Source organism: Drosophila sulfurigaster, chromosome 2R (assembly GCF_023558435.1).
Source record: "Drosophila sulfurigaster albostrigata strain 15112-1811.04 chromosome 2R, ASM2355843v2, whole genome shotgun sequence".
Lineage (NCBI taxonomy): Eukaryota > Metazoa > Arthropoda > Insecta > Diptera > Drosophilidae > Drosophila > Drosophila sulfurigaster.
The window spans coordinates 36730235-36757239 of NC_084882.1; the positions used below are offsets into that span (position 1 = coordinate 36730235).

The 27005-nt window shown below is 41.5% G+C and overlaps 1 protein-coding gene across 3 annotated transcripts in view; it reads right to left on the reverse strand.

The window, feature by feature from the left end:
• The window catches only part of LOC133836413 (ETS-like protein pointed), a 58747-nt gene that overhangs the window by 1584 nt on the left and 30158 nt on the right, over nt 1–27005 (reverse strand). The window contains exons 1-5 of one of the 3 annotated variants that reach the window (XM_062266891.1): nt 21953–22694; nt 21716–21832; nt 21201–21404; nt 19469–19729; nt 3–1027 (exon numbers count right to left, since the gene is read on the reverse strand). In XM_062266891.1, coding sequence (XP_062122875.1) covers nt 3–1027; nt 19469–19729; nt 21201–21404; nt 21716–21832; nt 21953–22187 — 1842 coding nt within the window. In that variant the 5' untranslated portion in view covers nt 22188–22694. Of the gene's footprint in view, nt 1–2; nt 1028–2171; nt 4010–19468; nt 19730–21200; nt 21405–21715; nt 21833–21952; nt 22695–27005 lie in introns of those variants that run through there. The other 2 variants (XM_062266890.1, XM_062266892.1) reach the window with 2 other exon arrangements.

Consider the following 27005-nt stretch of genomic DNA (forward strand, 5'->3'; position numbering starts at 1 on the left):
ACCTCATCGGGATCTGTTAGCTTGAACTCCCAGCCATCGCCTGTCCACGAGATGAAGCTTTGACACGTCTTGTCGAGCAGCAGCTCGAGCAGGAATTGCCACAACTGAATCGGTCCCAAGCCAGTGAAGCAGGGCACGCCTCCCTGCGTCGAGTAGCCGCCCAGCAGCGACTTGTCCAGCCCCAAGGTGGTCATGTAGGCAGCCGGATGCTGATGCGCATGGGCGCCCCACTGATCCATGTTGGGCTGGGCGCTCATCGTCTGGAACTGCGCTTCGTAGGGCGTAAAGTCGGAATTGCCGAAGGCATCGTGGAAGCGCGGACGTCCGTAGGAATTGTAAAAGTCCGGACTCCCATCCATGCCGTAGCCATTGTTGCTGTTGGCGCCGCTGCCGCTGCCATTGCCCACACTCGAGGTCTGACTCTGATGCTCCTGCGCCGAAATCGTGCTGTGATAGTCGCTATCATCGCCGCCAGCTGCGCCGCCTCCGCTGTTGCCGCCAGCTGCGCTGCCTCCGCCCGCTCCCGGATAGTGTCCGGCTGCCGCTGCTGCCAGATGTGCGGGCAGCCCGTAGCTGCTGAGATCTGTGGGATCGTTCTGGGCATTCGAGACGTAGCCATTGTTGTTGTTGTTGCCGTTACTTGACTGTCCTCCGGTGCCGGGCTCCTCTTTGAGCTGGTGATGTTGGTAGAGTGCTGCAGCCATTGCTGTCATGTAGTTGATGTTGTTGTTGTTGTTGTTGTTGTTGTTATTATTATTGTTGTTGTTGTTGGTGCCGGCATTGCTCTGGTTGCTACTGTTGGCGTTGTTGCTGCTACCAGTGCTGCTGCTGCTGCTGTTGTTGTTATCAGCAACATTCTGCTGCTGCTGCTGCACGCCTGGCGGCAACATGTTGTTGCTGCTGTTGCTGGCATTGTTGTTGTTATTGTTGCTATTGCCATTGACAAGCTGCTGTTGCGATTGCTGCGGTGGCGGGCTGTTGTTGGTGCGATCGTGGGCATTGCTGTTGTTGTTGTTGCTGCTGTAGCCTGCAAAATAAATGAAGGAAATATTGAGTAAGAAATCAATTTTGATAGAGAATTTAATACTAAAAGAATAGCTAAAAGATACAACTTTAAATTGATTTGCTGAAGTCAATTTAGATATAGACTTAAATACTGAAAGCATATTTTAAAGATGCAGCTTCAAATCGCGCATCACTTGAGATGCTTTTCAAGCTGTCAAGACACAAAATAAACGCAGAGGGGCGTCGCTGGAATAGAGACGAACACCGTCGCTTCGGAAGCCAATCAAAATTCGAAGCGCACACCAATACCAATACTCGCGTCATCCAATAGATACACGCCGCACACAGATACACACGCATACACTCACACGCTCAGCACAGCGAGCCAGTTGAGCAACCCTCTCGCTCTCACTCGCTCTCTGGATCTAATGTGAGCGCACGCTACATTAATTGCAAATACGTCGAAATTTAACACATTTCAACGAATGTGCTGCTGCTGTTCGTGAGTATCTGTGGGATACTCGAAAACCTGTTGAGATACACACAAGCGAACAGCTAGCTCGCTTGCTTGCTCTCTCTCTCTCTCTCTCTCTCTCGCTCTCTGTCTCGCTTGCCGGCGGGGCAGCAGCAAGCTTAACGCTTAACGTTTTCCCATTCGCTCGCGCGACGGTATTGCGCAGATACAAAGCTACGAAAAACTGCGCCCGTTGGCTGCCGAAAGAGTTGTTTTCTTGGGTGCCTCCCACACACACACACACACACACTCATACACGGCAGCATCTGTGGCAGGCTTCAAGGCTAAACTGTGTGCCTCATCTATGCTAGCTAACTAAATGTGTCGGAGACTATCTCGTAATTCCACGCGTTGAGGCATTTATCACCAGCTCAATCTGAGTTTGTTGTATCTAAATCTGAATCTCGTTTTCCATTTACATTTCGCCTCCCCCATCAGCTCAACTTGTTGCGTGTTGCTTGCTCGCTTGCGGGCAACACACAAACAAAACAAACAAACTTGAAAACGAAATTACAATTTAATTATGCGCTGAGGGTTGTGCGCACACATCTTTGAGCTACTTTTCACACTCGAACACCTTCTCAATTGTAATTAAAAATTCCATTTCCATTTCCATTTGATGTCCGCAAATATTTGTCATCTCCATTATTACCTGAACTAAAGAAGTTGATATCCGAGTCGGTGTAATACGAATTTCCAGCTGCGGCTGCCGCTGCTGCTGCTGCTGCGGTTGCTGCGTGATGCGCTGTGGTTGCTGTTGCTGTTGACGTTGGCGAATAATCGCCCACAAAGGGCGCCATGTCATTAAAGTAGCCCAGACCGAGCGACGCCGCCGTCGAGCTGCCCAAGGCGCCAGCCAAGACAAAGCCTTGCGTCGACCCACTCGACGATGCACTCGAACTCGAGCCGGAGGATGAGGAGGCCGTGTTGCTGCCCGTGCTGCCGCCGGACAGTCGATGTTGCTGCTGCTGCTGCTGTTGTTGCTGTTGCGTGGGGGAAACGTAATGCTGATGTTGCTGCTGGTGATGTTGTTGTTGCTGCTGCTGCTGGTGTTGCTGATGTTGATGCTGATGTTGTTGATGTTGATGGTGTTGCAGCAAATGTTGCTGCTGTTGTTGCTGCTGCTGCGAAGCTGGCAAGACATGTTGCTGATGCTGCAGATGCGCCGTCTGCTGCGGCAGATGATAGTTTGAGTAGTTGTCGTAGCTTTGTAGCACCATATTGCTGATGGACTCCTTGGTTGTCGCTGCTGTTGCTGTTGCTGTTGGATAGTTGTAATTGGGTGCCGTGTGGCAATTGTTGTTGATGTTGTTACTTCTGGCAGGATAATGCTGCAGATTCCTATACAAAAGCTGCTCCGTGGTTCCCTCTGCTCCGGTTGCTGTTGTTGCCTTATCGCTGTGATTATCTGAAGCGTTGGCTGCACTGATTATGGTGGCATTGACTAGGAACGCAGAGGGCGGCATTTCTTCGCGTTTTCCAATTGATCAATTGTCAAAAACTGAATGTGAAAAGTGCACGTCATTGACTTTTCGTATAATCCGTGTAAGCCGCAAGTATTTCGGGTCTCTAGTCTCTATTCAAATCAAATCAAATCAAATCTGCGGGATCCACACTGTCAACTACTCAATTGACAATAAGTCTCTGAGCTGTTCGGTTTTTTATGCTGGTGGTACTTGCAGTTGTATTAAAAATGATTTCACTTTTGAGAGTTGGGATGAGTATTTTAATTTTTGCACTACACGAACACACACAGAAAACAAAACGTCTCCGAATGCGGGTTCTAATCAATTGAGTGGCTTCTGGACATGGAATTGGTTCTCATACTTGAGTTAAGAGCACACAGCACTGATCTGAATTGACCACTATATTTAAATATTAGTATTATGTGGGTGTTTAGCCCTCGATTCTATATTCACATTTATCAAGAATATTTTGGCTTCCGTTCCGGGTAATTGCCTTATGATTCGCACACTTGTTTCTCAAAGATTGCTCAAATATTTTCAGATTATTGATGTTATTCACTTGTTGTCGCTTTACGAATTCCGACGCATTTTGAATTCAGATTAAAATTTAACACTTGCTGGCAATTGCTCGCATTTAATGGCAAATAATTGAAGGCAATTCTGAGATGCTTTTGCACTCGCACTCACATTCGTATTCACATTCACATTCGTATTAAACGAAACTTGATAAATTAATGCGCATATCGTACATATTTTACAGTTGTGTATATATTATTTTTCTTTTTTTTTTTTTTTTGCTGTGTTCTGTGTTGTTGTTTATCAGCATTTGCACTGCACCATTTTGTGTGTGATTTTCATTTAGTTGTTTTCTTAAATCCCCGCTGAGAATTCTTCTTATGCTCGATGGTACAATGTGGCGTATGAGTGATCAAAAGTGATCCGAACAAATATATATTGCGAACAAGCGAGCGAGCGACGGCAGCTCTTCTACCTTCGACATCCGTTTAAGAACTGAAGTTGCCCTGAAGTTGCGCCTCGTGTTGTTGCCTGTGTTTCGTATCTACACGACGTCGTTGTCGTTGTCGCTGTCAGTGTGTGCGTGTGTATCTACAGCTAAGCGAGTGTGTGCGCTCGTATCTCTCTGCCTTCGTGTTCGCTTCGCTTCGGCCACACGAGCCACTCACTCACTCTCTCGCTCTCGCTCTCTCATTCACTCGCTGTGAGTCGCACTAATGTGCCATTGGCAATAATAATAATAATCAAGAGGAAGGCGTACTTGTACACAGCTACAGCTACAACTCAGATACAGATACAGATACAAATACGAATACAGATACAGCTGGCGAGTTAAGTAAGAGTATTTAAAGTCCTCTGCATGTGAGCATTGAATTTGTATTTATAACAATTTGTGCTCCACTTGTTGATCTCTCTGTGTGGCAACTTTGCTAATTAGTTGCCCCCAAAATGGAGCCAAAAAGATCATTAACAACGCCAACACATCGAGAGAGTCCAAGTTTGACCCGCGAGATCATCAAAATGGCCATCAGCAGCCCACTTGCCACTTGCCACTGGCCAGCAGCATTCGTATTGGAATGAATATGAGTGTGTGTGTGAGTGTATGAATATGAGTGTGAGTGTGGGCAGCAACTCATCAGCGAAGAAACGCCAACATATTTCGTCGATAGAAGCATCTCATAGATACACATACACACACACACTTTTAATTGAACAAAGTTGGGATTGGCTGCTGCTTTTGATGTGGCTGCTGCTGCATGAGATCATTGCCAACAAGTTGCTGGCGAGTCTTCAACACAATACCAAATTAGTTGCCTTCTTTTTCTCCCTGTGTTTTTTTTGCGTTTTCTATTTTTCATTATTATTATTTTTTGTCGTTTCGTCTTTCGTACGTGTTTTTGTTGCTGCCATAATTGGCAAAGACAACAACAACAACTTGGCAGCGAATCTTTAAGATTTTTGTGTGTTGTATAATTGTTGTTGTTCACGAAAAAATATAAAAATGGTGGCCAAAAGTTGCGAAACGTGTTGTAGGTCGATTTGTGGCAACAGCCAATGACAAAATGAGAAAATCGACTCCAGAAAAGTGAAGCTCGCAGTGGCCAAAACAACACGTTCCAATGATGCCAAAACTCCCAACATAGTTCAACGATTAGCAACATTCTAGAGAGAGAGAAAGAGAGAGAGCAACAATTGCTTATCGCTGCAGTTATCAGTTTATAACTCTTCTTATTGATTCTGCTTAACTGATAAAAAACAGCAAAAATGAAGCATGATAAACGCGACGACAAAACTGCAATGGCCTCAAAGCTCAAGTAATTCCTGGAAAATTGTGGCAAGTATTATAGAGTGGGTACTCGTAATTCCCCCTCTTCTCTCTCTCTCTCTCTCTCACGCTCCTCTACAGAGTTTTTACCTTGTGCGTTAAAGTTGCTGATAAAGCAGAAAAGTTGCCAATTTAACGGCTTCCACAAATTATAATTCGACTTCAAATTATGTTGCTTAAAATGCATGAACAGTGGAAAACGCTGAAATGGTGAAAAACAAACAAAAAAAAAACGTTAACAGCTGTTGGCCATTTGCGGTGGCTTTAATGGAACTTGACCACAAAAGGATCGCTGAATACTTCGCTGCTCTTCGATGGCTCTTCAAATTCTTATTCGTTATACCCACTACCCATAGGGTAGAAAGGTATTATAGCTCTTCCTGCCTGATATATTTTGCACTCTATGGTATATTTTGAATGTAGTACTGCATCAATATACCAAATATAGCCTTTAGTATATTTTTTCCATATATTAATTTGGTATATCTTAAAAGTTTAAAATGGAATATTTTGAATGTGCCGCTATACTAATATACCAACTATAGCTGTTAGTATATTCTTAGTATTTTTGTGGCATTTTAAGATGGTATATTTTGAATGTACTACTATACCAATATATACTTTTGGTATACATATTTTTAAGTATTTTTGCGGTTTATTAATATGGTATATTTTAAAACGAATACCGCACTATTTTGATTTTATTCAAAATAGTTAACGAGTATCTCACAGTCGAGCACACTCAACTGTAGATTTCTTATTTATTTTGGGTTTTTGGCCACTTACAAATTCCGGCAGCACACGCGCCTATCCAAAACTGGCTAAAACTTGTACTTGTGTTCGGTAGTATTCATAAAATATCCAGAGATATTTTTTGATATTTTGATTTGCTGCGTAAAGTGGCAAGAACAATGGCAGCATAAGCGGAAATACACAAAAAATACAAAACAAGAGAAACAACACACAAAAAACTGAACGAGGCAATGACAGCTGTGTCTCTAGCAACAGGAGGGAGAGAGTAAGAGAGAAAGGGAGTGAAAGAGAGAGAGGTGATGATGGTTGATGCGCCTCGCTTACGGCCATTTCCGGTTGAAGCACGTGCGCACTAAAGAGGAGACACGGAGACATCATCAACCACCGAAGCACTAAAGCGAACCAGCGAAGCACCAATCACAATCGGAATCACAATCGAGGAGGAATTGGAAGCGGATCCTATCAAACTCCGATTCAAACTCTGTTGAGGAAAACTTGAAACTACTTGCCCAAAACGCACACGTTCAAATTTCAATCGAAAATTTGACAAAACGCGCCGAGGCGAACATAATAATTACGAGTAGGCAAATGAATACCAAGTGAGTGCCGAATGAATGAATGGATGGAAGGAGAGTGGTTGAGTGGTGTGTGCCAAAAGGATTGAGGATTGAGAGAGAGGCGTTGCCCAGGAGCTGGCGACGTTGTTGAATTTCAATTAAAAGAAACTCGAAACAACAAAAGATGCTCTCGCTCCTTTCCTCCTTCCTCCTCTCTGTCGCTATCGATGTGGTGCCAAAAGGGATTACAATTTAATGCAATAACGCGTTCTTGAACGCACAGAAGATGAACAACTAAAACTGGTTGCAGGGAGTTGCAGGAAGCGCCTACCAAAGGGAAGGGAAGGGAGGGGGAAGAGCCACAGCTGTCGAGGGCGGCAGAGAATAGGAGAAGAATAGGAGCAGCAGCCAGGAGCCAGGAGCAGGCTGACACTTGAGCTCAATCGCTGGCGAATTGATATCAAATTAAAGCTGGATCTTTAGCACACGTGTGCAGCCAAAATCAAGGTTTACTTCTTCTTCTACTTCTTGTTGTTGGTCTTTGTCTCTTTTCTCTGGTCTTGCTAAGCACTTCCGCTGCCTGCCACGCGTGCTCTGTCCCTCTCTTTCTGTAGCTCTCTTTCTTTCGCTCAAGTGTGTGTGGAGGCAACGCTAATGTAAATCGGATGTCAATGCAGCGTGATGTGTATATAAATTAACAACAGGCAGCAAACTAAAGCGCGAAAGCGAGAGACAAGTGTGTAGAATGCACTCGAAGCGACATACAGAGAGAGAGGGAGAGAGAGAACCTGTTAGAAGCCACAAATAAATAAATAAATAAATAAACTGTTAGTCTGCAAAACGGAAGGAAATCATAAACACAGCAATACTCGACTCGATGCGGTCTCAAGAAGTTGTTTTGACACGCATACTATCATAATTACAGCTGCAGCCCACCAGATAACTACAGAGTGCAAAAGAGGGGGAAAGAGATGGAGATGCAGAGGGGGGGAGAGACTCTACCCCACACACACACACCTGTTTGCTGCTTCCGTGCAGCGCGGTGGCAAAGAAAAATATCAATTTTCCACGTAAAACGAAGCTGGCCAAGATGCGTCCGCAATTTAGCAGTATGTGAATACAGTGAATACACTCACTCACTCACTCATAGTAAGTATAGAGCAATTGGATTGAAGATTGTGTACCTGCATTTTGACAACAAAATAAACAGATGCAGCTCTAAAGATATGCTTTGATTGTTAGACTTGTAAACAACAAACACACAATGCACAGGAGCAGAGGAGAGGGGGAAAGAGCAGAGGAGGGGGAGCAATAAGAATCGACTGCGACTCAGTGTGTGAGTTGCATTATCTTGGCAGCTCCTTGGCGCGCATTTAGAGCGGAAATGAAACCAGATACTTTGATACTAGAGAGAGCAAGAAAGAGACAGAAGCGAAGCGAAGCGAACGCATGTTCAGCACTTGCAAAGGAGTCGCCTCCCCTCCCTCCTCATCAGCTGCAGCAGCATCATTGATCTTCAGCTCTGATGAGGCAGCAGCAGCAGCAGCGTGTAATGATCTGGCCATAAATGAGACTGAAGCTGAGGATAAACATATTATTGATCTAGGTACTTGTGCATCTTGATTAAAATGCTGCTGTTGATGCTGCTGTTGATCTTGCCACAAATGCCATGCCACTTGCCACAGGATACATTGAAATTGCAACCTCGGCCATTGATCTTGACCTGCATTGAGTGCATTGCAAATACTTATTGATTGATCATCTTTCGAGTTTCATATCAAGCAGGAAGTAAACATCAATCGAGCTGCAATCAGCGCTGTGCCTGGAATTTATGGATATGGATCTGGTTGCTGCGTTGTTCCTGTTGTGAGGACAGACAGTTGGTCAGCTTTGGAATATTTGAGTGACTCGCTAAATGGCTCATTTAATGCCCGCTTTTCCCACTGTTCACAGAAGGTGGCATGCGGTCAACAACAACAACAGCGACAACAGCAGCGATAAAGTGAAGGCAAAGCACAAACGAATGAACTCGAACCCTGCAACTGCAACGGCAACGGCAACGGCAACTGGCAGCAACATCAAATTGTGCACCTGTCCGACTATCACCATGACTACGACAACAACAAGCGACAGCAGCAGCAGCAACAACAACTCGAAATTCGGACAACATGTGTGCCCTGTGGAGAGCGAGAGAGAACAGAGAACAGCGAGCAGAAGAGAAAGACGCCGACCCCAGGCTCAAAAACTCCGATCGGGACAACAGTTGTGTGTTGTGTTGTGTTTTGTGTGTGTGGCTGGCTGAGTTTGCGCTTTTTATTCGAGGCCAGATTGTGTGCCACACACACACATTCACGCACACACACGCAATCGCCCACACATTTCCGAGTTTTGGTTCCGAGTTGTGAACTCGCTGTGAGAAACCTGCAGGCTGCCCTCGTCTCTGTTTCTGTCTCTGCCTCGACTTTGTTGCACACGCAAGATGCAGCCAGGCGATATGAGGATATGGGAATATAGGAATATGGACAGAGTACCCAAGTAGGGATATTAGAAACTCAGCAGCTACCTGCCTGGCCACTTTGGCTTGCCTAATTCACTTGCGCCGTCGCATTGTCCTTCACTCTCTCTCTCTCTCTCTTCAAGTCTGCTGCACACTTGTGGCTCATTCATAAATCTGAGCACAAAAGGCACTGAACTGAACTGAACTGAATGTTCTTAAGGTCTTCGATACGGAACTAAAGGAAGTAAATTACCGGATGTTGTATTCTCATTTGCTTGTCGTTTCTTTGTGATTCACCGAGATATCCTGCGGCTTCTTGTTGTTCTTTGAGCGACCCACAACAACCTTGCTCATTTGTCATGCTGCTTCCCCTCTCCCCTTGTTCGTCTTGTTCTTCACGCTTTTCGCACGAAATGACCAATAATAAACCTTCTCCTTTCCTCATTGTCCTTTTCGGTTCAGTTTTTTGGCAAACTGATCTGGCAATCGAGACTCAAAAGTATCTGTATCTGTTTCTCTAGTTGTATCTATGCATCTGCTGTGTGGGCCTAAGTAATTGCATTTTGTAGCTCGTTAATTGCATTTATGCAATGGCTTTTTAATAGCCCCGACCGAGAGAGAGAGAGAGCGAGAGAAAGAAACCTTTTCCCACGCCAGCTGTGGGGGTAGCAAAAGTTTTTTGTACAATTTACTTAGAATGTTGATAAATTACACAAAAAATGCCGCTCACGCAAAAGCAAAAGCAAAGGCGCGACTCATGTTCCAGCTCATTGCGCGCCAATGTTTCGTCCTGGCCAAGGACAACATTGCAGCGTGGGAGAGAACAGAGAACACCTCAAAAGAGGGGAGAAACTACGAGTAAAGTCAACTTCGATGCGTTATCTAGGCAAATGACGGAGAGCAGAGTCTGGGCAAATAGGTTGAAACATGGCGAGCAAACAAATGAAACAATATGAAAACAACATCAACAACATTTACAGAAAGACAACAACAACAAATCAGCTGCGCAAGCGCAGAGATCAAAAGACAAAAATGCCGACGAGTCGTCAATGGAGAAGCGGGCTGGGCTCAAAGCCCAAGCAGAGCAGAGCTGAGCAAAGCAGGCCGAGTCTCTGACTCCAAATTGCAAAAGCCAGAGCCAGAACAGAGAAGTGAAGAGAAGTTCGAGGGGGGGAACGAAAAATTAAAAGCTAAAACAAGCTGAAAATTCAAATTTATTTACACTTTGACGCATTTAAAACAAAGCGAGCGCGGAAAGAAAGAAAAACAAAAACGAAATGTAGACAAATAAATGAGACGATGCCAAAGCCAGCCAGCAACAATACGCATAACGATGTGAAAATTAAGCGAGTGACAGACAGAGAGAGAAAGAGAAAGATAGATAGAGAGGGAGAGAGAAATTAAACAGGGCGTTGAGGCAACTGATAAAAATCAAGCGAGCAACTTTTGCACTGAATTTACGAGAAACCCGCAGCCCAAATTGCATTAGCTTTTTTCTCTCCTTCACTGTTCTCAGTTCTCAGTTCGGAATGAGAATTTTCCCACGTTGTCCAGAACCCAAACTCCAACTCGAAGTCAACTCAGGTGCTCGGGTTGTTTTGGCCCGTAGCGACTGACAACGACAAATTATAAACATGGCTTAAATGACGGTCCTACAAATTGCGAGTTTGTGTCTGTGTGCTTGCAGGACATGCCGATGCAGGTCCTTCTGAGCTGGTGGTTGTTTCTGAATTCCCATTGATAGCCATCAGCAGCAGTCGAGCATCGAGCAGTCGAGCAGTTGAACCACCCTCAGCAAAACCTTAGCTGCACTTGCTCTTGCATCTACGAGTATTTCCCTACTGGCTTATTTGTTGCATTTCCCTCATTTCTATATAATTTTGTTATTTGTCTGTCGGAGTGACAAGTGTCGGCATTTCAATGCTGGCTTTGGTTTCAGTTCCCAAGGGTAGCTCTCCTGTTTCTCTTGTTATCAGTTATCCAGCTATCAGCTTGTGAAATACGAGCATATTAATTAGAATTTCACTTTAAACTCGAAGAGTATGAGATACATTTGTATCTTTAAGATTTGTGTCTAGCTGGTGCATAATTCGATTCTCGCACAATTCAATTAGCTGGCGGCCACAACGCGAAAATTGCGTTAATGAAAATTGCGAAAATAAACAAAAACAAAAATGAAAATGCATTTGCACTCGGGTGTGGGTGAAAAGCAAAAAGGGGCTGATGAAAACTGTAACAGCGGAAATATGCAAGGAAATTGCCAAGACTGAGTGAAGACTGCTCGCACTCACTGTACACACTTCTAACGGATATTTCTCTCCTCTCCGGAAATTGTGGCTTAAAAAGTGAAAATCGAAAACGAAGACTGCCAAAAAAAAGTTGTAACTCAAAAATACTTTAATATAAAATTTGATGCAAAACTAAAGCTGGCAAAATATACTTTAGTATCTGAGTTGAAATTCGCATTAATAATGTAATTATTGGCACACAGATACACACACTCGCACACACACTCATGTGTGTATACAGGAGCAACGGCAGAAAAAAAGCGCAGCCTCACATCCGGTCAACATTTTGTCGCCGTTGCCGTCTCTTTCATGTGAACTCTTTTGAGGCAGCAGCAGAAGCAACAAAAAAAAAAAACAGATAAATTAAAAAAAAGAGGTAAACCAAATTACACGAAGCACACACATGAGGAGGGACAGAGATAGCAAGACTTTAAAAGACAGAGACAGCGAGAGTTGAAGTCAGAGTTGGGAGTCGAGTTGAAGTGGAGTCGAGTCGAGTCGAGTTGGAGTCTAGGCAGATTGTCCGTTTGTTTAGTTAAGCGCGAATCTAAAACAAGTTACAGTTCATTCATTTCCATTCATTCACTTCATTTCGTTTCATTCACTCACCCATTCAATCGGGCAGCTTTTCGAACCGGCTTTTGGGTGCCCCATTCATCGAAGTTGCCATCGGACAGCGGACAGCGGACAGCGAACAACGAACAGCGGATGTTCGCGTAGTTCTTTAGGGGGCCACAGCTCCCGCCTCGATCTCTGCTCTAAGATTTCCCCCCACTAAACACACGAACATAATTTGATTTTATTTATTTGTTCGCTTGCCAGAGTTAATAATTATAAATTGGCGTACAACTTGGCCAACAACAACTCGAACATCTGTTGTGTGTTGTGTGTGTTTTGTCTATTTCTCCATTTTGTCGTTTGTCTTTTTTTTGTTTGCCTAATTCTTAATGATGCATAAAGTGGAGTTGTTGCTTTTAAAGTTTTGAAAGTTGATTGCAAATTAATTGCCAAAGCTGCCCCCATGCACGAATCTGATACGTTTTTGCAATGCCAAATGTCGAAGACATATAAAAACAATCAAACATTAATAAACATATTTAAACTAGAGATGGAGTACTTTCGATAGTGCCATTAATAGCTGGCATCTCACATTTTTCTGTGTAAAATCGACAGCAATTAAGAAAAAACAAATATTTATGTATCACTTTTTAAAAATAACGTATTGTACATAAATATTTTCATCTATAATGTGTCGAATTTAAAATTAAAGCCGACAATCGATGGCTCAAAAATTGACTATCGCCAAATAATGATGGCGTCCACTATCGATAGTATCCACCTTTAATTTAAACCACAACTGACAGCTCTTTGTGAATTGAGCAACTTTCAAGGGAAATACTAGTTAGAAAAAAGTTCAAATTCATATTGTAATTAACAGCTATTTAAAATAATTGAAACTACGTTTAATAAAAGTATTTAAACAAAATTAAAGTTGAATAATTTCTATGGTAATTGGCAAGTTGAAAGTGCAATTCATACTTCTCTTAACACCTCTTTTACAGTTATGTAATTTATTTATTTTAATGCCAAGCCGAGTTCAGGGCAGTTCACAACGCATCGCAATGAATGTATTGCGAATAGTTGTATGTTTATCTATTCATCTAGATTCTAGAGCTGCAGCTCGTAGTTACATATGAACCTCCAACTATAAATGAATGTATTCGTATTCTCGTATTCGTATTCACGATCCAATGCAATTCGTCTCTCTCTCTGTCTCTCTGCGTTTCGTTCATTGCCTTTGGCTCTGTCGCTTTTATTGTTGTTGCTATTAGCGGCTTTCGCATTATACAATTTAATGTTTAATTTTTTTCCCCCCGAGTCGAACAGCAACAACAACAACAAGAACAACAACAACAAAAGGTCCAACTCACAGTTTGCTGTTGATGTTGTTCTTTTGAATGTTCTTTGTTTTAAATTAACTCGACCGTAACGCTTTTCTATGGCGTAAATTTACATCTACGTACGTAACGAAATAAAACGAGCACAACAGCAACAGCTAAACACAAAAAAAAAACAGTTCGAGGAGACGTCGTCGTCGCCGTCGTCGTCGTTGTCGTTGATGGCAACAATGGCTATACGAAAAATATTCGAATATTCACTCTCGCACTCTCAGAAAACCCATTTGAATTTTACCTATGACAGCGTAGAGAGGAGGAGTAGGAGTGGGAAAAGGGGGAAGGGGGAAGAGGTAGAATATCTGCAGCAGATCCAATGCCATCGCCAGTTGCTGGTGTTGCCGTTGGCGCGCGTCAGATTCAGCTGAATATGGTAATAAATTAAGCGAAATGCACAGCAACAATGTACAACTGACAACTGACGACTGACGATGGTAGCAACAGCAGCAACCACAGCAGAAAAGTGGAAAAATAAAAAAGGGAAACCACAGCGCACAACTTGCAACTCCCCCTCTCTATCGAAATTCTAGGTTGTGCGGCTTTTGAACCATGCTAAACAAAAATACACAGCATACGAGTATATCGTACAGCAAATGCCATTAAACCGAACCGTTCACTTGGATTTTCACAGCTCTGCGCCGAAGCAGCAACAGCTACTGAAGTTGAAGCTACCCCTGCAACCAGCAACCAACAACCAGCAACAACAACAACAACTTGCAACCACTGCTGACCAACGAAGCGCGCAGGCGCGTAGAACAATTCCAACTGCTATTTAAAAGTCCGAGTCCGAGTTCGAGTCCAACTCTATGTTAATTAGCTGGCAATGTGATTTGAGTTCTGTTTTCTGGCTGCCAACGCGAAGGCCTCTCGACCAAGTTCTTCTAACCATTGTTGCCGCCTCGAATGAACGAATGATTAATATGCTATGCCAACTCCCACTCCACTCCCACTCCCCCCAACTTCTTCTACTCCACTAAGAGCAACTTCTGCTGTTCGTTTCTGGCGCATTAAATTCCGCTGAATTCCATAATAATATGCTTCTTCTCTCGACTCTTCTCGCGGCTAAAACAATGGCGTTAAAATTAAAAATGAAATTTAATTTTATGACCTTAACAAATTTGCAATCAACATAATTTTTAGTCTTAGTTGTTATGACTGGCGGCGCTTTATGTTCTGTAACTCTCTCGAAACGGTCTTGGTGCGTGGTTTGAAGAGAAGAGACCACCAAGAGAACTCCCAACTCCCTCTTCCTCCTCCTCCTCCTCCATCTCCACCTCACTCGATCTCTGTTCTGCTCCGTTGCCACATAATTTGTGGGAGGTGCAAAAGTCTCTTGCGTTAATGGCTGAATTTAGCGTAATTAATATTGGCTGCTCGAGATCTTAAACTATCCATTTTACAACTGCCTCAACTTACATTGTATGCTAATCAAGTCAATGAGGAATCCGGATACGGTGCCGATTAATACTGCGTCTTAAGTCACAAATCAGAGCGAAACAACAACATTATTCAGCAGAGGGTTTTCTAGGAACAAAATTCTAATGAGATCTTCCAATACTAAAACAACGAAAAGAATCGAATGAAGTTTTGATTCTGTCATTCATTAGTAGGTATCTTTTATTAGAATTTGGTATTTTTAAATACTGAGTTCTTCAATTTTAATATAATATAAATTCAAATACTAAAACAATGCTTCGGAATGAATCTTTGATTAAAATATAGTATTTTTTAATACTGAGAATATACTATAATTCAAATATTAAAACAACGAAAAAGTTGATTAAAATCTGGTATTTTTGAATACTGAGATCTTAAAGAAATATACTACAACCGCAATTCTAAACATTGCAATAGTTAAAAATAGACTGCAGTATGCATATTTGATTAGAATTTGGTATTTTTTAATACTGTTTATATTTGAAAAGATTCTTTCGATGAAATATCAGAATATTGCAACTTCTACTACATCCACAAAAGAAGTGAAACCATCTTTGGGACTCACAATTCTGTCGGACACACACTCAAAGGGTATTCGAGTTGATTTGTCGCATGTCAAAGACAGCGAAGAAGAAGAAGCAGGCGAAGAATTCCAATGTCGCTTTCAAAATCAACAAAGTGTAACTAAACTAAAACGCTTGGCACACACTCAAGAGGCCACAAATGCGACAACAGCGAGTACACTTATGAATACTTGTGGCTGTATTCGCACTATTCATTCACTGCAAGGCACTCGCACTCACACACTCATGAATGTGACACGCAATGTGGCGATCAACGAACGGCGATCAACGGCGTTAGTTCTGACTCTGACCCCGAGGCGTTTGTCTCGTACTAAAAAAAAAAGAGTTGAAGGTGGAGATTCAGAAAGAGGAAGCCAGAGGTGTGGGGGAGGTGGCGGAGGGGCGTCTGCATGTGCAGTCAGATGTATCTACAAGTCAAATATGCATTAAATGTGTCATTTTGTGAGGCAACAACCTACGCGCCGTGCGACGCCGTGCGGCACGAGAGCAACGCAAAGACGCAACGCAACTTGCAACGGCCAAGCGATCTGAAAAGCGAGTGAAGCACTCACCAGGCTCTGTCTGTGTCTCTGTCTGTCTGATCGGTTGGCTGGCTGGGCTGAGGTTATATGCCGACATCAGCATGATGTTCATGTTGTTGCCGACGACGACGACGATGATGAACATGAATCAACAACAGCCACACACAACGGCAGCACAATGGCAACTCTTCAAGCTTGGACAAACATTTCACGCATCAGGCATTTTATTGTGTAGAAATATAAAAAACAACAACAACAGCAGCAACAATAAAAACTAAACTAAACCTACAAATCTGGTGAAATAAAAGCAGAACTGAAAATAGAACAATTTTTTCGCAAATTTAAATCTACATTCAACAATGGCTTCAGCTTTAGCTTTAACTTCAGCCAAAGCCATTTGCCTGCTTGATGGCCTTTCTTCTAGGGTCTCTAATTAAGCCCGAAAAGTTGTGGCTGTATAAATCTGAGCAGATTTCAAGTCAAGTCACAGCACATCGCATCGCATTGTATCTGAGAGAACAATGAACGGTGAGCGCTAATAAAAACAATTTTGCGTGCAAATATCTAAGATACACTAGCCTAGATGCGCTCTCAACCGCAACACCCAAAGACCCTGGCTGTCCACACACACACACATATACACTTAGAGAAGAGCTCATCATATGTGAGGTATCTGTGAGTTATTGTATCTGTGAATATGATGAGTAAGCGTTAGCTGCGAAAATTGATTGAAAGTGGGCAAGGAAAGCCATGAAAAGCCGAAAAGTAAACTGAATCATCAAATTCAAATTTTAACGAAATTCTAATGAAAGTGAAGAAGCCAAGCAGAACTCCAAAATATATTCAAAGTATATTCATCTGACACCTTAACAAATGCGTTGCTGTAAATCACTCGCTACTCTAGAGGAATGCAACTCCAACTGCGGATTATATTGTATCTATCAGATACTGGCGATACAATATATGATATAGTCTCGCTGCGATGACGAAACCTAAAGCATTTTTAACGCTTTTTGCGCTTCGCTGAGTCCGTGTTGTAGGTGTTTGTAATTTGCCCCTCCGCTGCTGCTGCTGAAGAGAAGAGGGGCTTGAGTCGAAATTAAAAGCAAACTTCACAAAAGAATACACAGCCAAAGAGCGCAAAAGGCCATAAAACAAATTCAAGTTGGTAGCCGAGCGTTCATGACACTGTTTCTTGTAGTCGATTCTTTTGCAAGCCATAAACTCAATTTTAATGAGCACAATTAATCATAATTTGTAGTACTTTTCATGAACAGTGTAACTGTGTAAAAGAAGATTCTCAGCAAGTCAAGCGAACACCTGGATCGAATAAATATCGAGACTTTAACGCACTTTAACCCCTCGCTCTATCGATTCTTCATTTGCATAATTGCCTCTGCACTTAAGGACACTATAAACTTGAGATACATTTAGAGTTCAACTAGTCACGCATTGCTGTGAACTAATCCTGAAGCTAAGTTGAAGTTTGTGGTTCTACAGTTTTCACACATGCTTAGAAAGCTTCATAAACTCATGTATGCAAATGTGAGCGAGAAGAGGGCAACATCAATAATATGTAAATGCGGCAAATTAATGACTGACAAAAAGACAATCGAAACGAATTAAGCAAACAACCTACAAAACTCAGCAGGAGGGGAACAGCAACAGCCACAACACAAACACACCACGATGACAAACCAAGTTGCACACACATCATTTGTATGCGGGCAGTTGGACAACGGATCAGCAGCAGTAGCGAGAGAGAAGGAGAGGGAGGGAGGAGTGGGATTAGGGGGCAACAGACGATCCACGAGATGACAAAACACAAGGCAAAGGCAAAGCCAAAGGCACAAGCAACAAGCAGGGGCCACGTTCATTTAGAAATTATTGAATCAAATTGAAGAGAGCAAGAAGAGAGAGAGAGAGAGAGAGAGGGAGGGAGTGAAGCGAGAGAAAGAGACAGCGAAAGACAGGGAGACTAAAAGAACCATTTAAAGACTGCGCTCTGACGACAACTTATGATTAAGAATTAATGTAGATTTTAGTTTGGATTTGCGTGTGTGCTGAGCTCAAGTCCCTAGAGAGTTGCTCAGCTGCATCACAGAGTTTGTGACTTTGACTTTGACATGATATGGAAATTAATTTATAATATAAATTTATTAAACACGGACATGATATGGCAACAAAATGATAAATGTGATTTGCAGTAGCTTCAAGTGGCAAGTAAACAATTTATAAGTAATCAGAATACTTTTTTAAAATATAGCAAATCATAGTAAATCCATAAGAAATCAATCACTATTTGTTCTTATAATAGGTTTTCTTTTTCAAGGAACTATTTTACTATATTATTGGATTACTATTTATTCTTTTAATAAGCTAGTTCCTGAAATATACGATTTTTTTTTCTTTTCTAAGAAAAATAAGAGTAATAAATTTCTTATCGAGTTGCTATGATGACTTTTTCTCCTGTTAATAAGATAGTGCCTTTGAAAAGAGAAGCAACTTGTAGGCAAGTTAGTGTATTCGGCGTTCGTTTTGTAATCTTAGTTAAGGATTTGAAAATTCGGCTGTCGTCAAATTGGTTGATTGTTTCATTAGTAGCGCACACTTGTGGCTTTGTGGCTCTGGCTGCGTATGGAAATGTTCATAACATTTATGGCCATAATGTGTCAAAGACCATAAATTCAATTAATTTATTAAAAAGCAGCAACGGCAGCAGCTTCAGACTGAAGCTGAGCTCTAGGCCTAACTATAACTGTGTTTTTTCTTGTTGTGGGCAGCTTGTCGATTAATAATAAAAATTGTGGCGCATGCTACATCATGTTAACACTGCCAGCGGAGGGAGGGAGGGAAGAATGTGGAGAAGAGGAGAAGAAGAGGGGGAGAAGAGAAGAGATGCAAAAGATACAGATACAATGCATTAATGATGCGACGCTGTCGCTCCAATTTGTACGGGGCGACACAGCATTAAATAAATGTATCTCAAGCTGTGCAGCGATGATCCCGTTGAAAACGACTTCGACATCGCAATGCTGTATGCCTAATATGTAAACAATTTAAATAGATATTTAGATATGCTGTCGACGTCGCCGTTGCCGTCGCCTACGTTGGCGCCAGGCAAGACTATTTGTTTTAAAATTTAATTTCCGTTTCAATTTCAATTCCACATAAATAAATTAAAAGGCAATTCAAAACACACACACAGCGAGCAGCAGCTCAATGTGGATTGCATTCCGCATCCATTTGGCAATTAATAATGAGATCTGGATCAGCATTCCCCTTTTGGATGGGGGGGCAGCCATAGATCGTGATCAGAATCGGAATTCAAATTGAATTCGTAGGTGAATTTGATTGGCTTCCGACGCGAATTATTGTTGTTCACCGGATGCACTAAACATATGCCAAAAACACAACAAAATTTATCTCAATCTAGATCTCAATCTAGTGGCATAAACATCGTGTGATGGCTTAATGACTTCATATCACTTATCATTGATTTAACATCAATTAGCAATTGTATCTACAAGATACTCGAATGTTCGCTTACCTGTGTGCGCTGAGGGGTGGAAGCTGTTGCTCTTATCACTGTTCGACGTTGTCGATGTCACATAATCCATGGCCAGGCGACTCGCAATACTTTCGTTATTGTTGTTGTTGTTGTTGGACGTGGGCGTCGTGGCTGGCGTTGCTGCTGTTGTTGTTGTTGTGGCGTAATTGGCCACCTGATGGTCTGATCCACAGACCGAGGCGGTGGTGGCCGATTCAAAGGAATTCCCATGCACAATATCCTCATTTGGTTTCTCGCACTCTGTCACAAGGCAAACGGGAAGGAAATTCAATTTATTTATTTTGATACAACATTAACCAAACTAAAAGCTTTTTTAAACTCAATAAATTGTTAACAAAATGTTACACTTTTTCGCTCGCAGTCAAATCAAATTTCAATTTGTTGCGACCCAACCGGACTCGGACACAGACGCAGACCGGACAGGAAGTGGGCAAGAGAGTTCATAGAACTCGCTGGCGAATAACGGAATCGCACTCCCCCCCTACACCTTCCTCCTCGCTGCTCGTTTAAACGGGTTACCTGGCAGCTTGATTTCGTTAGCGTTCCTTGGACTTCCGCTGCTGATAAGCAGGTTCATTTTGCTTGAGTTTATTGGGTTCAAAACAGAATTAGAATCTACTTAAAGGCCTTTGCTATATTCGCCAACAATTTGTGATAGTAACAATGCTGATAATAGACTAATACACAACTTTTTTAGATATCCGCTATGCATTTTCAATAAAGCCAAAACATTGCAAATTCCTTATACAACGATATACTACTACACTCAAAATATACCACATTGTTAATTAGAATCTACTTAAAGGCGTTTGCTATATTCGGTAACAATTTGGGATAGTAACAATGCTGATAGAATGAATAGACAAATACACAAGTAGATAGCTATAGTCGCGTGTGTTAGACTTTGAGATATCCGCTAAGCACTTTTAATAAAAACAAAACATTGCGAAAGCTGTGTTATCGTTAAAATATACCAAATTTCCATATATAACGGTATACTTCTATACTCATAGCTTACAAAATATATTAGATTGCTAATCAATGCTTTCGTAGACGTCTTAGAATTCTCTTTTACTTTATGAAACATAGCAAATTCAAATGTAACGCCATACTACTACTTTCAAAATATACCAAAGTATACAAAATATACCAGATTGTTAATCAATGCTTTCGTAGACGTCCTTTAATTCTCTTTTACTTTATGAAACATAGCAATTTTATATGTATAACGATATACTATTACACTGAAAATATACCATAGTATACAAAATATACCAGATTGTTAAACAATGGCCTCCTTCTGTCTGCTACATATATAATATATTTCCAGTTAACACAAAATTATAATTCCCTTCTACTACTTCACTCAGAATATACTATAGTATAAAAAATCTACCAGATTGTCAACCACTGAGGTCGGATATGTCTTCGTCTACATTTTCTGTTAACACAAAATTATAATTTCCTTCTACTTTATGAATAACGAGCATTAAAAAGGCGCAGAGTATTTTTTCCCAGGCCATCGATATCACATAAATATAGACATCACTCGTTCGATGCGATTCATAGATAATAAAACGAATCGAAATTATTACTACTCGACTGATTTAATGTCGAAGCTGGCGCCAACGGATTGACTGACTGACTGACTGACTCTCGTGACTTTCAGGTCTATGCGAGTCACGTGCCAGGTGTTGAAGGGGCTGCTTACCTTTCTGTAGTATGTCCAAGTGCTCCCACAGAATATCGCCTGTGAAGGGCGGCGTGATGGCGAGGAACTTCTCCTTGCCCAGCTCGACCATTTCACGGCCCGTCATCTTGCAGAAGGGTCCCAGGTCCATGGTGATCAGCGAGAATTCATTCTTGGCCCAGTTGAGCCAATAGATGACATGTTCCTCTGTCCACTCGCGGGGATCTACATATGAAAATGAAAATGGGAATAGAAACAGAAATGCAAATGAAATTAATAACAATTTCTAATGCCACGTTCATTGGTTGTTTAATTAATTGTTGTTTGTGTTGTAGTTGTTGTTGTGCGTGGGAGCGACGCAAACCAAATTCTCATTTGGAAGTCTATTGCTGTGGGAAGCGATTAATATTCATTTATGATCACGTCTTTCTTCGTATAAATGATTATTATTTTATTGGCGTTGCAATTGAAATTTAGACAAGTGCATGGGAACTCTGTATGTGATATTGATATTGATATTGTGAAGTTATAATTACCTTTGGTTATGTTGCAGTTCTGCACCTCCTTCTCCCAGGAGGCAAAGGAGGCCTTCAAGACCTCGTTCACCTTGCGATTGGTGCCTGGCGTAAGCGGTGGCAATGCTGTGGGCACATCTGTGTAATAAACAAAAGAAGAACGCAGAAAGATATCATTGATTAATTGCACGTTACTACCACGAGTATCGAGTATCTAGTATCTATGATATATAGAGAAGAAAAGTATCTGCAAGTTACCTCGCAGCTTGTTGTGACTCGTGTGCAGCTGCTGCAATTTGTGAGCTTTTAAGTGAAATTTGCTCGTTAGACACTGATAATTGTAATTATTGCCCAGATACGTTTGCTGCTGGCTATTGATACTGCTGCTAATACTATTGTTGTTGCTGTTATGGTTGTTGTTGTTGTTGTAGTTGGCGGAGCGTAGAGGCGGCAACATGCGGCAATCACTCCAATCGATCCATTCATTTGTCATAATTTTGCAGTTCGCTGTAGAAGGCGTAGCTCAGCTGGCCAATGAAAATGTTTTCTTGACTTTTGTTTGTTCGCCTCTTTGTTGCTTGGGTGTCAAATGTCAAAGCAATTGTGGAACATTCACTCACACACAAAACACTCACAAGACTCTTTCTCTTTCGAAGGGGGGCCGATTCACAGTCAATTGCCTTCAATTTATTGGCGTGAAAATCAAAGCGTCAACAAATTTAACCCGAAATGTCAGTGAAAGTCGCGACCCTTTGGCGTTAACGACACGCTCTTTAATGCTATTTAGTGCCAGCAGATACAAATGTATCGCAAAGTTACAATATGCAGGGGGTTGTAACTTCTGGGCAATTTAGTCATCACTCGCACTGTTTGTTGTTGTTATTAACCATGGGCAAGACGCGTGGCTCTATCACTAAACAATTGGCTATCTCTTCTTTATTCACACAACACACAAAGAAAGATACACAAATATGTATTTAGACACAATTGTATCTGTATCTGTATCCCCGTATAGAACAACAACGTATGGAAACGTAAGCACACAGTCGACGGACGAACGCGCGATAAGATTTATTTAAATTTATTTAAGTGAATTTCACGTTGCACAATGCACAACAAAAAAAAACAAAACTGAAAATGATTTTTGGTTCGGTTCACTTCGTTCTCAGTGTCTCGCTGTGTATCTATTGGATTGCTGGATTTGTGAAGCCAAACTGAAACGAAACGATCGCCTCGTCCGCTGGGTATCCTAAACAATGAGAAGAAACGAGCTAGAGAACGCGCCGAAACACCAACACCAACAAACACGAACACACCGAGAGACAGAGAGAACGAGAGAGTGGGAGCGTGAGAGCGTAGTGTGCAACAAGTGGAATTGGAATAGTCGGCATACAAAATCTCAGAGCGAGCAGGCGAAACGAAATGGAATTCATTCACAAACGAAACTGTTTGAGCAACCAAGTGAGTGTGTGCGTGTTTGCATGTGTGTGTGTGTGGAACGGAAACGGCCATCACATCGTGCCGACAATAAAAACAACAACAAGAGCAATGCAGAGCAACAGCTACACCTAGTAAAATAACACAACAACAAGCTGTTTGTTTAGCACTGAGCAACGAGACGAGCCACAAAAAAAAAAACAAAAAGAAAAAAACAGCAACGCACGAAATGAAAGCCAAAGCAAATAGCAAATAAAACACAGGCACACACAGCGGCAACAGGTGACACACAGCGAAGCACAGGGCACATAGGGCGCCGCACAGGGTGTAACAGGTGCCCAAAAGTCAACGCCAAGTTCACAAAAGCTCGCCCTCTCTCGCTCTCTTACACTAACTTTGAAACTGTAACAAGTTGGACAATCGAGATCAAGTGTCCAACAACTACAAAGTAAGAAGAGTAAGTGTGTGTGTGAATGTTGTTCTCATAGCTCACATATGGCGAAACTACTCATGTTTCCTCACACACATGCATTCTCGTGTGTGGGGCTCCTGCTGCAGGCAGACAACAGCAACAACAGCAGCAACGATGGCATCGAATTTATGAATGAATTTCTTATGTTGCCTTACACGCGCATTCTCTTTTCGAACTCCACATAGCAGGCAACAGCAGACAATGAGACAGCAAGACAACAAGGCAAGAAGAAGACAGAGGCAGAAGGAGACGCGAGGAGACGTACGTTGTCGGCTCGTTTTCTTTGCGTCAAAAATACATGCAGCAACCAACAACGAACAACAACAACAATGATCGACTACGACGTCGCTGTCGCCGTCGGCGTCGACGCTTCCGCTGCTTCCGTTCGCTGCGCCGCGTATTCGTATCGCAATCGAAGCAAAGACGAAGGCAGAGGCAGAAGCAGAGGCCCGTGGTAAATAATATATGAGAATGTGATAAAGCAGCCAAGACGAAATTATACACATGAGTGTGTGTGTGTGTTTGTAGGAGAAAAGAAAGAACAAAACGGCAAGCAAGGCAAAAGGCCAGAAGATAGAGCTATTATGACTACGCGACCAGGTAAATTTATGAATGAAACACGACGACGACGACGGCGGCGGCGGCGGCGTCGCGTTTTGAGTCTATGAATGAATCGAAATTACGTGAGGAGACGCGGGACGCGAGACGAACGAGGGACTGAGATCATTTGCTCATTATCACAAAACCGCATATAATTGGCGACAAGCGCTGACTAGATTCTCGCTTGCAAAGAGTTGTAGATACAGCAATGTATCTGCCAGATACTTTGCCACATATTTCACATTCATACATACATTTCTTTGCATGTCTGCACTATGAATTGCTGTTGCTGTTGTTGCTGGCCATAAGGGAAAAGCTCTTTAAAACGCAGTAGTTACAACTTGAAATTACAAAACGTCTGTGCGTGTCTGAAATTCATTATGAGCCCTGAACAAAACTCTTGATGGAGTTCCGTTGGGCCACACACAACACAGCAGAAAGCAGACAACAGACAGAAGACAAAAAAAAAACAAACTTGGGTGTTAATGCCTAGACTCCATTCCAACTTCATGGATACGCCGGGGACCTTCTTTGGTGGCTGTGTTGCATGCAACACATTCTGTTGATGCGGTCACTCATGAGGTGTTCATTGTTAGCTCTTTGCTCTTCACGCTGAACTAGGTCAATCAAGTCGTTGCGGCTAAGACGAGACTCTGCTTAGGTTTGCAGACTCAATTTCGAGCCGAACTAATGCATATCATTCAATAGAATGAATAATGATCGCGTACTATATTATTTAAATCTTCTACGATCTTATTTTAGAGTGTAGTTTCCTGATTTAAAGGCAATCTATCATTTTCATCTAAGTGCAAATTTGCTAAGCTTAAATGTTGTAGGGAGATTTTAATATTTGTGAAGCTTAACTGTAATAATAGTTATTGTGGAATGGACTTCGTAACTATCGTGAATATGATTTGATAAATTACTTGTAAGATAATTCATGGAACAATTTTAATATTCCCGAATCGATTCTTATAGTCAACACTATAAAGAGTGCAGCTACGAATGGCTTGTGTGATGAGAAATTAATGCAAGCAATACTTCTCAATTCTGAATTTGGTATACCAAATATTTAGTATGTATGTAATACCAATATTTAGTCTTTCTTTCAAAATGCGCTCTGTATTCTATACAATAATTAATTCAAGTTCTGTATAATAACAGTCTATATAAATATCAACATCTCAAAATTCAGAAAAACAAGTAAGAAAGTGAAGAAAATCAAATGAAGTGAAAGAAAATTAATATACCGCAAAAATATACCAAAGTCTATAATTGGTATATTAATATAGTACTACATTTAAAATACACCATAAATTTAGAATTTAGTGTAATTTAAGTATTAATAATTTAGTTGGTTTACAACAATTTTTCTATTATTAATTCTCTCAAAATTAATATACCGAAAACACATACCAAAGTCTATAATTGGTATATTAATAGAGTACTACATTTAAAATACACCATTATTTTAGAATTTAGTATAATTTAAGTATTAATAATTTAGTTGATTTACAACAATTATCCTATTATTAATTTTCTCAAAATTTAAATAGAAAGTTAAGAAGATTATACATTCTACAAAAGAAAGGAACCCATTTCTATAATTTGTAGAGTGTAGAATGTTAATGACTGTGCAGCAATGTTTATGGATTTGTAATTGAGTGAACTGATTAGAGCTGCATTAGAATTGCATTAGAATCGTGGCTTGGCTTTAAGATTGGGATTGGGATTGGCTTACGTTGCATTTGTCACGTAGTCCAGCAAAGGCAGAAATCCTCTCGTTAGGCAGAGAGATTTGAGAGAGTCTGCGTCTCGCGTTTAATATGCTAACTTCCCCTTGAGTCATGTGTTTAATCTTGGCATTATAATTGCCTTTTCCTATGTTCATTTTCCCACTCGCACATTTACGAGTATGTGGAAAGAGTGCGCAGTTCGTGTTCGCGAACACAGTTTGGCCAAGGGCGCTTATCAAATTTCCAAGAAAACGGCAGAACGTCACTTGGTCTGCGACGATTGAAGTGGCCATCAAGGAAATGGAGCACTCGCAAAAATTTATTAGTGCAGGTTATTTTTGGTACGCTGAGCGTATCTTTTGCTTATCGCGCAGTGATAACTGATTGCTGAGTGATAAGAATGATAAAAGAAGTTCGCTGATAAGACATTTGACTCGTGTCGTGTTTGCCAATTAGAGGCACATTTCCGAAACAGCTTATAATTAGTGTTAGCAGACAAAACATTTGCAAAACTGCTCGATGATAACGAGTTGTAGTCGATGTAAAACTTACAATGAATGAATGATGAGTGTGGATGATGTTTTTGTTTTTTTATTTAGTATTTTGGCACGCGGCTCGTGTGAACAAACACGTTAACTTCCGGTTATACAAACGGAAGTGGCGCGTTTCTTATCGCTGATAACTACAAAATGGCAAATAGGCAATTCAATTAAAGTCCACTTTAGATTGATTGCCCAATTTCCGAGAATCGGAAATTGTACTTTAAACAAATTGCGATTGTTTAACACATTTGTGAATGGTTTTGCAACTCGAGAATGATATGCTAAAATTAAAATAGAAATTGTTTTCTTTTTTTATCTTTGCCAAGTTTGAAGTACAACAAAGTTGCCATGCCAAATGTTGGCCTAGATCTGAAGTCTAATTTATTTGTGGTACGTGAAGAGTTCTCCTTGGAGACAGAGACAAAAGCCGCAATATGACAGCGTTAAAGACAGTCCATGGCTAATGATTTCCTGCGCGATCACACCTGTCTCTCTCTCTCTTATTGTGGCGTCGCCTGAGGTGT